Raw genomic sequence first — 13371 nt, 5'->3', positions numbered from 1 at the left:
CGTGTTGTGGGCACGGATATATGTGTCTATATGCATATAGGGGGATGTCTATGGATATGCTCATGTTGTGGACACGGATATAAGTGTCTATACATGTTTATGGGTATGTCTATGGGTACATAGGGAGCCTCCCGCTGCCTCGCCCGCCCTTGTACCACCGCGCTCCCCGGCCGGTGGACGGTCCCCATCTCCAGGAGCGACCCCGGGAAGGGGGTCCGGGGGTGCGCGCCCCCCGCGCACCGACCCGCGCTCCCGCCGCCGGGCTGCGCGCGGGGGCGGTGCGGGCGCGGGCGCGGCGCTGCGGCGGGGCCGCGCCTGCCAGCGGCGGGAGAGGCAGCGGCGGCGCTCCCGCTCCGCGCCGCAACTTTGGGGCCGACGCCGCCCCCCTTCGCCCTCGACCAGCCCCCCGCGGGCGGCCGGTAAGAGCCGGGACCCCCAGCCCCGACGGGCCGGCGCACGGCCGCGGCAAACTTCGGCGGCGGGGAGGGGAAGGGATGGGAAGGGAAGGGAGGGGAAGGGATGGGAGAGAGGGGAAGGGAAGGGATGGGAAAGGAGGGAAAAAGTCGGGGGTCGCGGGCGGGCAGGTGCCGTGCGGGAGAGCAGCGGCCGCGTCCCCCCGGCGCGGAGCGGAGCGAGCGGGACCCGCCGCGGGGCAGCGCGGGGGCGGCTCGGCTTCGGCTTTAGCATCCTTGGCATCTTTGGCTTGGGCATCTTTGGCTTGGGCATCCTTGGGTTTGGCATCTTTGGGTTTGGCATCTTTGGGTTTGGCGTCTTTGGCTCTGGGCCGGGAGGGGAGAGCGAGTTGCTGCCGGTGGGCACAGGGTGCAGGTGGAAAATCCAGGCGGCTGCCCTCCGGGGTTTTTATTTATTTATTTATTTATTTTGCTTTTGCTTGCTTTTTTTTTTTTTTTCTTTTCTTTTTTTTTTTTTCTTTAATAGGGCATGGAGGCAAACGTTAGTGCACGATGCTGAAATTGGTGGTCTGGTGGCTGAGGCAGGTATCCGAGAAGGAGCGGTCGCTGGAGCAGCAACGTTACTGGCATTCTTGGTGCTAGCGTGAGGTTTATGTGCCTTTGGGAGGAAGGTCACTTTTTTACACCCCCCACCCCCCCTTCTTTTTGCTAAGCCGTGCATCAGCAGCGTGAATTCCAAGAAGCAGTAGGTGTTTCTTGGCATTTTAACTGGGATTTTGGAAGGGGAAGCCGGGTATTTAATGGGAAAAAATTGTGATGGAACGAAGGGATGCGGAGGCTGCACACAGCCCGGGGTTTGCAGGCATGTGGAAGTTGTTGAAATAGGTAAATGGTCAAAACTGGCATTTGGGAAGCGATGAATGTTTCTTTAGTTACTTACATGACGAATGAATGTAAAGGAAAACTGGGCCACTAAGAATTTTTCCTGTTTTGCAGTTTGCTGTCAGCAGAAGGTAAAACATGTCCTTGAAGATATAGAATTTTACATAAACAGATGATGTTTACATAAGCCTGGAGAAGTTTGTGAAAAACACTGAGAGGAGAAGATGCAGTGCGAGCTGAAGTCGGCTGTCCTGCTGCTCTTCCGTGTAATAATTTTTCTTTTTTTGTATTGTTGCAGCGTGAGAACAAAGTGAGCAGCTGCACCTTTACCAAAGCAACCACCTGCGTTACTCATCTCCTCTGGAATGGACAATGGAACGATCTCTGGCTTTATCATGATCAAAAACTTCTTCCTCTTCTGCGTTTCCATGAGTTTAGCCAGCCACTTCGGGTAAGTTGCCAATCGCGTTTGAATTTCTGCTGTGGCTTTTTGAAAGAAATGAAAAGCTTTGGCTCCATGTGGTGTGGAGCAGCAGCACAAAACAAGCAAGCTTTGCATTTGATCTGAATGTACCGGTGCCGGGAGAAAAGGAGTGGTTTGCCTTCCTGCTCCAATTTACTGTCTCCTATCGCCTCCCTATGCTCATATCACTTTTGCAGGGGTGAGACAGGGAAATTCAGCCTGGGCCTTCAGCTGCTGAGCTCCCTGAGCTGGCCGTGGCATGGCCGGGGGCTGCAACTCTGGCTGCTGGTGTAGTTGCACCAAGTAGGGCTTACACCTTCCCTCTCACCTGGCGGGTGCAGGCTGCAGGCAGCAGTGCAAGACTGCAACAGCAGCAGGACCCAGTGCATGCTCCTAGCTGGTACAGGCTTCTTAGTGAGTAAGATTATGGCCACTCAGGAGGACAGCTGAATTGGAAACCTGCTAGAGTAATTAGAAATTACATTTCCCTGAGGTGCATAGCAAGGAATTCTGCTCTCTCAGTTTTGCTTTGGGTGCTTTCTTGATGGTGAGATTCTGAAAACTGTATTGAAGAAGTACTCCTACTGTAGTTCTTCAAAACACACACACAAAACAAACAGAAAACCCCTATTTACATGTTTTCCCTAAAACAAGATATCTTAGGAACTTTCCAAGATCAGACTATGCCACTGAGCCCCGAAGAAGCATTTAGCAAGTGCTCTGGAAACGTAGGTTGATTCTTTTTTGTGGAGGAGAACAATTATTTATGATTTCACCAGAAAAAAAAAAAAAAGAATCCTCCCAGTGTGCTGATTCACAAGCATACCCATCACTTCTTTGCTAAAAGAAGGTACAAAATGGAGATGCAAATCAGCTTCTGATTTCAATCAAAGTATTTTTTTCCAGATTGGAACTAGAAGACCAAACCTTGAATGACAACTCTCTGTACTGTAAGCAAGACTCAGCCCTGTCTATAGTGTGTGTCTTAAGTAGGTGCTCAGAAACCTGTGACCATGGTACCACGTATGAATGGCTGCAGACCTCCACCCACAGGGAAGGCAAATTGCTGCAAAAACTGACTGATTTAGTCACCTTGGAAAAGCTCAGTCCTGCTTTCACTGCAGCCTAGGGCAAAACTCTCACTGGACTTCTTGACAGAAATGAAGAGGGCTTAGGTAGTCTGGGACTGGTGTTGAACTTGTCTTGACACGGTAGGGTTTAACCAAGTATTACCACATTGAGGAAATCTTGAGGACTGTTGCCTCAAGTCCTTCCTGACTGCCCCTATCCCTACAGAAGGTGTCAACTGCACTAGTTTGGCGTGACCTTTTTGGTGTGGGATTTGTCTATCTTATAACTGCATTGCTCATCAAACAGAAGAATAGAGACTGCAAAACAAAGAGGGCTTAACTCTCCCTTTTGACTCCCAACTAAATTGTGAACACAAGTTCCAGGTAGGAATCATTGAATCATTGTGGCCCATAACCTGTCAGGACAGTTACAGGAATGTAGGACACTCGTTTTCTGTTAGTTAGTCAAAAAGCTGCCGTGCACTATAACAAGATCACCATGTAACAACCCCTCACCCCCCCAACCCCAATTTCTGATTTCATAATTGTAGTCAGGGCCTGCAGAGATAAGCAGCACCAATCCACTGCGCCATTCACATGCTGCCTTAGGGCTGAATTTTGACCCTGCTCAAAAGACAGAGGATGCTCCAGCGCTTCTGTTTCAGAAGCAGAAGCAGTTTCAGAGTGTAATTTGCTAAGTGCTTTGGGACTGACTCTTCAGGATGGAACGGTACAATTTACATGTAGGCTGCTTTATTAACTGCTATGATCCAGAACCTAATACTGATAATACTTGCTGTTGCTACCAGATTGTTTTTTATTATCTTCATCCATGTTTGGATTACACTGCCACATTTCAGTGCTTTTAGCAATGTGCTAAACAAAAGTGATTGGTTAAATGACCACAAATTAAAAAGCAAAATGCAACAGGACTTTATAGATGAAGGCGGAGATTTGTGTATGATCCACCATAGTCATTCCATGATTATATTAAATCATAAATACAGTTTTTGATGACTTAGCTAAGGCCACCTTTGGGGATTTTGATGCACAATGCCTGGTAAAATAAACAAGAATTATGTATCTCAGTCTCCTAGGCTACTTCAGAAATCTCAGCAAAAGTGTGTGATTAATGGTTAACATAAATGTGGAATGACTATTGAGTGTTATCCTCATCAGTAGGCTGTAGAGGAGGACTGTAGGCATAGTTGGTAGAAATTATTTAAGGAAAAATCACAGAATTAAAATTCAAGGATATAGGTCGAAGAAGAAGAGCATGTGACTCCCCTATCCCTGTTGGTGTAACAGTTTTATGACCCTACTTCTGCATGGAGTCCGGCACGAGTCAAGGCTTTTTCAAGCTTGTGTGACTTCAGCCGCAAGTTATATCATGCTCGAATGAGTTAAGATATATTACTGAAATATTTGGAGATATGTACCTTCCAGACAACTGTGAACTATTTAGAATAGAGTAGAGTAGAGTAGAATAGTTCAGTTGGAAGGCACCTACAAGGATCATCTAGTCCAACTGGCTGACCACTTCAGGGCTAAACAAAAGTTAGAGCACATTAGGGTTAGACAATAATTAGATATCAAATATAACTGTATGGAGTGTTTTCAGATGAGACGGGAGTCTGATTCCTTCCATCTGTTTTACGTGAAGGGTTGCACTGAATTCAGTCACAGTTTCATGCCTGCAAGGTCTGAAGGATCAGGCTGTCAAAAGCAGGCAGAAAGTGGGTGCTCTCCTGGCAGCAGGTTGGTGGAAATTCAAAATTGTTTGGATTCCACCCCCTTCAGACTGATGCCCTGCAAGACCAACGTAGTGAGCTAGAACTCGTGGGGTCATGCATCCCATGGGGAGGAAATCAGTTTGTGCAAGGTCCTGTCCTGGCAGATGCTGTGGGTGCTGGGGCACTGCTGAGTATCTTGCCCTTCCCAGCCCTGAGGATGGGTGACAGGCTGCTGGTTAGCAAGGAGATGTCCCAAGGACAAGGTGGCACACGATCAGCCGCATGCTGACCAGCATCACTGTGCCTTGGCTCATTTTTACAAGCCCCAGGCTGCATGTGGGGACATTTTTGGGGACAAGCTGATGACAGTCCCTGTGCACGCTTGCGTTTTAGGCATGCGATTTCAGAAATCTGTCCGAGAGCCTAAACCAGCAGGGACGGATGTTGTTGGTGTAACCACAGTTCAGTCACCATCTGCTAATAATATTTATAATAGTAGAAACACGGGAAACAGAAGATCCCAATTAAACGTAGCTCTAGCCAACGCAACACTTTTCCGTGCGCGGTGAGAATTCGCTCTGCAGCGGGTCTGTAGTTTCACATACTTTCCCACTAGCTCACTGTCCTTATCACTGAGAACATAATCCTGCTATTTAGTCTAAACATACCTCTCCTTCAGGCTGTGGCATTTGCTTCAAGTTCGTCTCTGCAACCCTGAGCAGTTTGTTCTGATGGGTTATGCCTTTCTGAGTAGTCACAGATGCTGGGGATTTCTTCCTAGGATTTTTAAGAGTCATTTTCTGAATATTATCATATGCTTACATGGTCATGCTCTTTTTTTTTTTTTTTTTTTTTTTTTCTGTATCCTGTGTTCCTTTCCTGCTCCGTGGCTCCAGATAGATTTGCAAACCCGTCAGCCAGTTCCCACAACTGGAAAAGCAAGGGAGTTGCTGCTCGGGGGAGGCAGGCAGAGGTTCATCCCTCTGCTGAGCATCACCATTTTGCCAATGTTGGGCTGACTGGCCAGATAGCAGGTGCTACCTGCAGGTCATCCCACACGTGTTGCCTTTCTGCCAGCCTGCATTTCAGCAGCTGGGGGAAACGGGGTGTACTGGGAGGTGTGTAACACCTCAGGGAAAAGCTCAGGATGCTGAAATGGACATTAAGGGGTAAGAAGGGTGAGGGTGATAGGATACTGCCCTGTGGGATGCAGGCTTTTATCACACTGCTCATAAATTGCCTATTCCCAGCAGTTAGTGAAATACTGCTCCTTGTAAATAAAATAATGAAATTATTCCTAAAACATCTGCAAGGACTGTTTCAGTATTTTCTGCCATCTCTTTCCCGTATCCTAATCTGTTGTGAAAGAATTGAATTTTCAGGGCTCAAATTCACAAAATATCAGCGTTTTTAGATCTGAAGAATCTGTAAGAAAGGGATGGGAAGAAGCCTGCTCAGAAAAGTATATTTATTTCCTTTGATATCTGGCCAGCTGACAGTATCCAGAAGTGTGCAAATGCATTCTCCACTGTCTTCTCCACAAACTGTTTGTCTCAAGTTCTCGTATAATTCCCAATCCTATTAAAGCAAGTTCTTGGAAACTTTACTTTAAGAGAGAGAGAAAAAAAAAACAGTTTTAAATTGCAAAATATTCCTCAGTTATTTTTCTAGTGTCTTACTTTTTTTTTTTTAAAGTTTCAAGAAAATCATGAAATATCTACAATACATTTTCCTCTTATTACAACAGAGCTATGAATAGAACATGTCACGATTTTGACTAGATAGCAAAAAAGATGATGTTTAAAGTGGTAAGCGATGAACTCATCAGAAGAGGTAGATGAGCATCTTCAGAGAGTTATTAGATTTTACACTGATGGCCTTTTCTGTAGCTTCTGATTTTTTTGAGTCACCATGAAATTGCAGTATTAAATAAATATAATGAGAAGTATTCCTGGTTGGTTTAGTTTATGTTCAATAATGAGCTTTAAATTTAATTATCTTTGAATTTTCTTAGCATCTCCTAAGGTTCTTTTCAAGGTTTATTTATATTCCATAACTGAAAATGTCTCCTTCAAAAACATTTTTGATTGCAGCAAGACAATAATGTGCTTACCTACTAATTTGCTGATAAAACCTAACCTTTACATGTGTGGAAACAACTGGTTCAGGATATCACCTCTTTTCTCACCATTCATACAGCTATAGTATCTATTAGACAACAATGCATGCAACTTTGCCAGTCCAGTCTTAAAGCTCTGATGTTGTAAAAGACAACCTCAGCACTTAAACCGAAAAAGTGAATTGCTATTTTACCTGCAACCTCAGAAATGCAAACAAAACCCTAACTTTTCTATGAAATAAAAAATAACATTTGCATTAATGGCAAACAGTAATCCATGTACAGACGCAACTTCACATAATACTGACATTTCTCTGAAATTCAGCATCAGATGCCATCTTTGTTGGGTGAAGTGATCTGCCAAATCTAAATTGGATTGCTGTTTTGCAGATGACGTGCCGACTTTTTATGAGTCTTCATGGTAGTCATTTCCCCATCTTTGTCATCTATTAATTAGCTTTGCTTGTGGGGCTATACAAGTATTTCAGTATTTGGGGTGTGTATAATGTTCTGGGGAAAGATGTGTGTAGTCAAGATAGAAAGAAGCAACATCAGTTACTCATGTTAGATGCAGAAGAGAGTTTATGAGAACTAGATATATTTTGTCCCATCTCCCCAAAAATAGTTCAATGGGAATCTTTCCTCTGAGTTCAATTGGCTTTGAATTCAGACGTAAGCACTAAAAATAACAAGCTTTTTTCAAGAGCAGAGAAACTAGTGAAGCTCTGTGTGCTGTGTCCTCGGCACTGTACTTTTACAATTACCCAAGTTCCACATTTGGCATCCCTTGTTCCCATCTCCCATTGCAATACCTACATTTTACCTCTGCAGTCCGTTTCTCCCAGTATCTTTCCTAATCACCCTGCAAGTCTCCTCCGTATCTCTTAATTAGCAGGGAGGAGGTGGGCTAGTTTTGCTGAGGCTGTTTTTGAGTTACATGCATGCTGACTGGCCCAGTCAGCGAGCCAGAGGGAATAGGCGGCTGCTGACCTCACATTTTTACTTAATGAGGCACTAATTTAGATCTTTCTCCCCTTGTCTAGTCACTGCTTCTCATGAAACTTGTGGGAACAAAATTAAGTTTGATCTCTCCACTTCTTTGTCAGATGGATTGGAAAATGGAAAAGTATTCCTATGTTGATACGGTGGAACAGGCAGACAGCATGATGCGGGTGTCTTTCTCAAGAAAACGGGCTAAAGAGAAACTGAGAAAAGCTTTAAGTAGTGCTTTTACCAAAGCTTTAATTATGATAGCTGCATAGGAAGAACCTGTGTGACTTCCATCTCCTGCCCCTTTTTGTTAAGCTGCCACATGTATGTAACAACTTTACTAAACAGTGAATCCATTTGGATATGATTGACAAAAAAATATCCCACCATTCTTTGGGGCCATTCTTTTGTTTTGAATGGCCCAGCGTGCAAGGATGTATAATGTTTCTTTGATCAGTTTGCATCCACTGAATTAACTGCATATCATTTTATTCAAACATGTCTGCAATGCTGTTGCATAGCAGAGAAAACTGGTGATTAGTTTGATCTTCAGACCACGGAGAGATGGGACAGCCTAAAAAATGGGTGAGATTCACAGATGCACATCTGCCTGCAGCAAAGGGAATGTCCTTTTATGGTGGCTTTGGGCTCTCCCCGTGATGAGCTTGTTGAGGGTGGCAGCATTGCCAACCTCACTCATGCTGTGAGGAGACACTCTTGGCCAAGAGTTTCCATGTGCTTCAGCATTTCTGGGAATCAGACCAGCCTGGCCTTGCTCCCTTTCCTGAGAGGCTCTGCAAAACTTTCTTTTTCCAGCAGAGGCACACAAGATGTAGTGGGGACAGACACAGGACAGTGGGTCCTCAAATCTGGGTCTGACTAGTGGCGGGGGGTTATGTGGCCACCAGCAGCTCGTCTTGTGTCCCAAAAACTTCCAGGCTGTGCCCAGGCTGAGTGCATGGGTGTCAGCAAGGTCACATTAGTGTAAACCTTGTGGAGGTACAAGTTGAGGTCCCTTATCTTTCTTATAAATCTTGTTCTGCTAGGTAAGTATCATGCATATTTTACAGGCATTCTGCAAGGCAATCCATTCAGAGAAGTGCTTGGAGAGTCTCTGTTTATTTGCAGATTTATTTCCCTGTGGATTGATAATAAATAAACAAAGATTATTTTCTTTTTTATCTCTGGGTCACTAGTTCACATCGAGGTCAGGTTGACAGAGTGTAAGAGTACCTCAGTAGGGTGCATAAGGTAGGGTATGGCTACCAGTGGGGTGATGTGCCCTCTTTCACAGATGAAGCATTTTTTGGCGGTTTCAGCAGAGATTTAATTCTAAATACACACCTAGTCTGAGAAAACTTGCCATCTTAAGAGGGTCTTATTGCTTGCTGCAAGTGAAGCCTGTTTATGGATAAACTTACGTGTCTTTTATCTGTTCTTGAGGTAAGCAAAGGCATCAGTAGGAAGGGGATTCTCCTGAGTGTCTTTAAATTAAAATGAAATGGATTTTAAAATGCAAGTTTTAGTTGTGCTGTAAGCTGGGGAATCCTTGTAGGTGCTTCTATGTAAGCCAGCTTTGTAGGTCTGAGCCTTGGGTACCTGAGCAGACAAGTTTAAAATAAAAAATCATTGATATTTTGCTGGCTTGAAGGACTCTGTCTGAAATGCATCTGTCCATAACTCACTGAAAAAAAAAAGTTCAAACTGAATGCAGAAAAAAAAAATCTGTTGCAAATATGTGGAGCAAAGCCCACTACATGTTGTTGTTATTTGCATACTACAAGGTATGTGGGGGCTAATTTATGCAGAATAGAGAGGAGGCGTGAAGAATTGTTGTCTTGGTGTTGCAGTATTCCTTTCAGATACCCCAGTGATATCTGTGGGAGTTCGTAATCCTCAAATGAGGTTAGAATTTGTCCTTTGTTTTGGGGATAAGTTACGTAACATGTGGAAACTAGAAGCTGTTTGGCATGTAAGGATTAAAGAGTACCTTCAGGCAGACTTGAGGGAGCGTCTCCAGGAAAACCCGTGCTGCTCTTCCAGCCCCGCCATGAGCTGACGCAGTTTCCTGAGACTGAAGAACTAACCCTGGGAAAAACCAGGAGCAGGTGAAATGGGAGGGGAGAGGGCAGGAAGCTCAGAGGCTCTCGTCTTGATGTTTCCTTGAGGTCCCTTGCAGTTGACGCAGCTTTTGATGTGTTTCTTTTCTTTTGCATGAAATAGATTCTCGCAAACGCCGACAGCACCAGGAAAAGAGGACGCCAATGATAACATTACCATATTCACCAGGATCTTGGATGGTCTGCTGGATGGCTATGACAACCGACTGCGCCCGGGACTGGGAGGTAGAATAACATGTTGGCTGTGGCCGGTGAACCACGTGGGCGATGGTCCCACACAGTGACCCCTGCCACCCTCACGTATGGGCGCCTGCTCTTGGTGCAGCCTCGATCAGATAGAGGTGTTTCATTAACTAAACGTAGCCCAGAAAACAGACTTGTCTCCTGGCAAGCAGGGCTGCGTACAGGGGTCACTGACATCCTTTTATTTCAGTCATCAACCCTTTGAGGTTGGATGAGGAAAGCAAGCATGATGCATGCTTTCTGTAGTTGAATGCATTTTGGGTTCCTTTTCTCTCTTTTAAGGTGAGCGAGACAGGGTGCTAGCAGGTTGCTGCAGGGTTCCTTAGCTGGTCAGCATGTATAAAATTATGCCAGCGACAAAAATCTGTTAAAAACAGAACCTCAAACCATCCGTATTTAGACAGCTACAGCAAATCTCTATTGATATGTCATTTCGATAACCTCTACAGCAGCTATTTTAAAACCGTAACATGTGAATAGTTACTTGCCATCCTAACCTTGTTGAGCCCTCCCTCAGCTCTCTTTCCCCCAGATTTCTCTCATCTTCTTCCCATGTGTAAACCATCTGTTATGTTTCTTCCTGGCCCTTTTTTAATCTGGCTACCCCCACCGCTTCCTCTTGTGAGACCAACACATTGCTTTCGTTCCTTTCTCTCCTTCTCCTCTCACTTTACACAGAGATACTTGAAAATAGGGCTCGATGCTCCTATCTTACATAACGAAGTTCTGAAATTTCTGCTCTTAAATTAAATTAGTCCTGGGTTTGAAAAGATGCCAGCAAGACCTAAGAGTCCTGAGGGTGGAATTAATTTCACCTAGCTTTGGACATCTATAATGTAGATGTCTGCCATTGAGCAAATCACCCATTTCAGCAGAGGGAAATAGGCCTTTCCAAGGCACACTTCGTTTCATCCTGTGGCAGGCATTGAAAGCTGTCATTCAGGGGAATTGCACCTTTGAAGGGCCTGTTTCTTTCCACTGATCATAAGCAGAGAGCCCGGGCTCTCAAAGGTCGATGTTTGCATTTGATCGTGGAAGAAATTCCTCCTCAAATGTCTTCTTAATTTTAATCTTTTGGGGATCTTGGAGTGATTCAGAAGTTGTTAAAAGAGAAATGCATCAGAAGCACGAATTGCATCTTAAAGCAATTACTGACTCAGAGCCTATATTTATTACAGAGAGAATAACACAGGTGAAAACAGACATCTATGTTACCAGTTTTGGTCCCGTGTCAGACACAGAGATGGTAAGTTCCCACATGTGGCTCCCAACTCGGTTGTATTTACTGGGCTAAAGCCCTTTTCAGAACCATCACTGCTGTTCTGACCCTGCCATGACCCGGTTGTTTCTTTGTGCCAGGAATACACCATTGATGTTTTTTTCCGACAAAGCTGGAAAGATGAAAGACTTCGATTCAAAGGTCCTATGCAGCGCCTCCCCCTTAACAATCTGCTCGCCAGCAAGATTTGGACGCCAGACACTTTTTTCCACAATGGCAAAAAGTCTATTGCTCACAACATGACAACCCCAAACAAACTTCTGCGCCTCGAGGACGACGGCACCCTGCTGTATACCATGAGGTAATAACCTGGATTCATTTCTCCTGTTGCGGTTTCCCAACTAGCTCTGCAAGTACTGGTGGGGCATGCCACTTCCCCCACACATAGTAGAGCCAGGCAACCAGTCCTTCACACATATTTGTGTGAATATCAAGAAAAGTGGAAAACATAATCACTGCCTCCAAGTACCAATTAATTTGTGGCTTCTGAATACTGCTGGTGCTTAAATATTTCCTTTGATTAAATGGAAGGCATATTCTCAACAGATTTGATGATTCAGTCCAGCTTTTTTTTTTGGTGAAGATCTGTTCTCTCTTACTATTTGTGTTTGTAGCTGCAGTGCTGATTGCAGGAGAACCATCCCAAAGGCCAGAGACTGGCATCTTGTTCTCGGGCAGTACATCCTGAACCCTCGAAGCTTTTGTTATTACTTTTTCAATTTCGCTAATTGTGCTAAAAGGTGAATCACTGTAGGGATAAACAATGTATGTTAGAAGCACTGTGGAGCTGTTTTAGCAAGTATTTTCCTGAAAACAAAGCTGGTGCATTACACTGGCGTAGAAGCAAATCAGCATCTGAGTTCTTCAGGGTTGTGCTCCTCATCTGATTAGAGGATACTGTCAAGATTCATTATTGCATAACCTAGATATTAGATATAGTATCAGTAACATTAGAGGATTGTCTGAAGTTCTTCTCAGGCCAAATCCCAAATCAGTGTACAGTGATTTGCTCATTAAAAGTAATTAGGCTGTAATAATTAAGACTGCTGTGTATCTTCAACAGGGCTTTCTCTGAAAGTATAGTCATACGGACAACACTTGAAAAGAGATGAAAGAAAAAAACTATTCTAAGCTTGTCTTATATGAGCGTGTAGTGACGTCTGAGACCCATCAAAGAGGCTGGGGGCATGGCATTAAGTGCTGAAGTGCCTTGAAATGGGGGTTTTCAACAAATCTGAGTGCTCCTGTCCTGCTGTGTCTGGCTCTGTTGGGCTGGCTCTATGGGAGCCCCAAGCTCTCTCTGTCTGGGCTTGTCGGGGCTTGGGGTATTATCCTTCTGTATGCAGGCACCTAGAGCATCCCCAGTTTTATTTCAGGTGTTGTTGTCCTGATTTATTTATTTATTATTTGACTCTAGCCTTAAATCCCTTGTCTTGACAGGAAAAGAGGAAATGAGATTTAGGAGAGGTAAGGTATCCTTATATATGTCTTACAGCTTTAGACCGTCACTGTTGTAACTGCTCTAGTGCTGAAAAGGCTTAGACGTGATAGAGGTAATCACAAAGGAAAAGAACCTCATTTCCCCTGATTTTCTCTGTGGCTATATGTATCACTGTTCTTTCTCACATTTTTTTTGCCAAGTTATTGCTCACAGCAATAATAAACTCCTGAAACAATGTGAGGATAAACACATACATGTTTAGATGGATGAAACTGAAAATAGCTATAGCTAATGCTGGCCTTAAAGCCAGCCTTGCCAGGACTGCCCTAGTACAACACCAGGGGCTGCCACAGAAGAGATTCCTGATGATCTGTGTAAATTACTTGTGTCAGTGAAGCCCAGAGCAGGCTAGCAGTCAACTCGGAGCAAAACATTATACAGTGTGCCGAATTTGCAGCTGGTATGATTTTTTGGGGGGAAAGCCCTGGGTTCTGCAGTGTTAAAGAAACGCAGCAGAACACTGATTTGTTAGGCAATTAGGGCTTGACCCAGACTTTATCATCACCCCTCCATGTCTTTTCCCCTGGTATTCATAGAAAAGAAACCTGGGTGCACAGC

The 13371-nt window shown here is 44.5% G+C and overlaps 1 protein-coding gene across 4 annotated transcripts in view; it reads left to right on the top strand.

Annotated features, from left to right (window-relative positions):
- Positions 1–284: 284 nt before the first annotated feature.
- Positions 285–13371, top strand: part of GABRA5 (gamma-aminobutyric acid type A receptor subunit alpha5) — a 57754-nt gene continuing 44667 nt past the window's right edge. Inside the window, exons 1-6 of one of the 4 annotated variants that reach the window (XM_083824286.1) lie at positions 285–419; positions 940–994; positions 1594–1746; positions 9894–10015; positions 11212–11279; positions 11393–11613. In XM_083824286.1, coding sequence (XP_083680412.1) covers positions 1661–1746; positions 9894–10015; positions 11212–11279; positions 11393–11613 — 497 coding nt within the window. In that variant the 5' untranslated portion in view covers positions 285–419; positions 940–994; positions 1594–1660. Of the gene's footprint in view, positions 420–939; positions 999–1021; positions 1159–1593; positions 1747–9893; positions 10016–11211; positions 11280–11392; positions 11614–13371 lie in introns of those variants that run through there. The other 3 variants (XM_083824287.1, XM_083824288.1, XM_083824289.1) reach the window with 3 other exon arrangements.

Source organism: Anser anser (genome assembly GCF_964211835.1).
Source record: "Anser anser genome assembly, chromosome: 1".
NCBI classification, from domain to species: Eukaryota; Metazoa; Chordata; class Aves; order Anseriformes; family Anatidae; genus Anser; species Anser anser.
The sequence above is the reverse complement of the archived record's forward strand: the minus strand, read 5'-3'. Positions and strand labels throughout refer to the sequence as shown.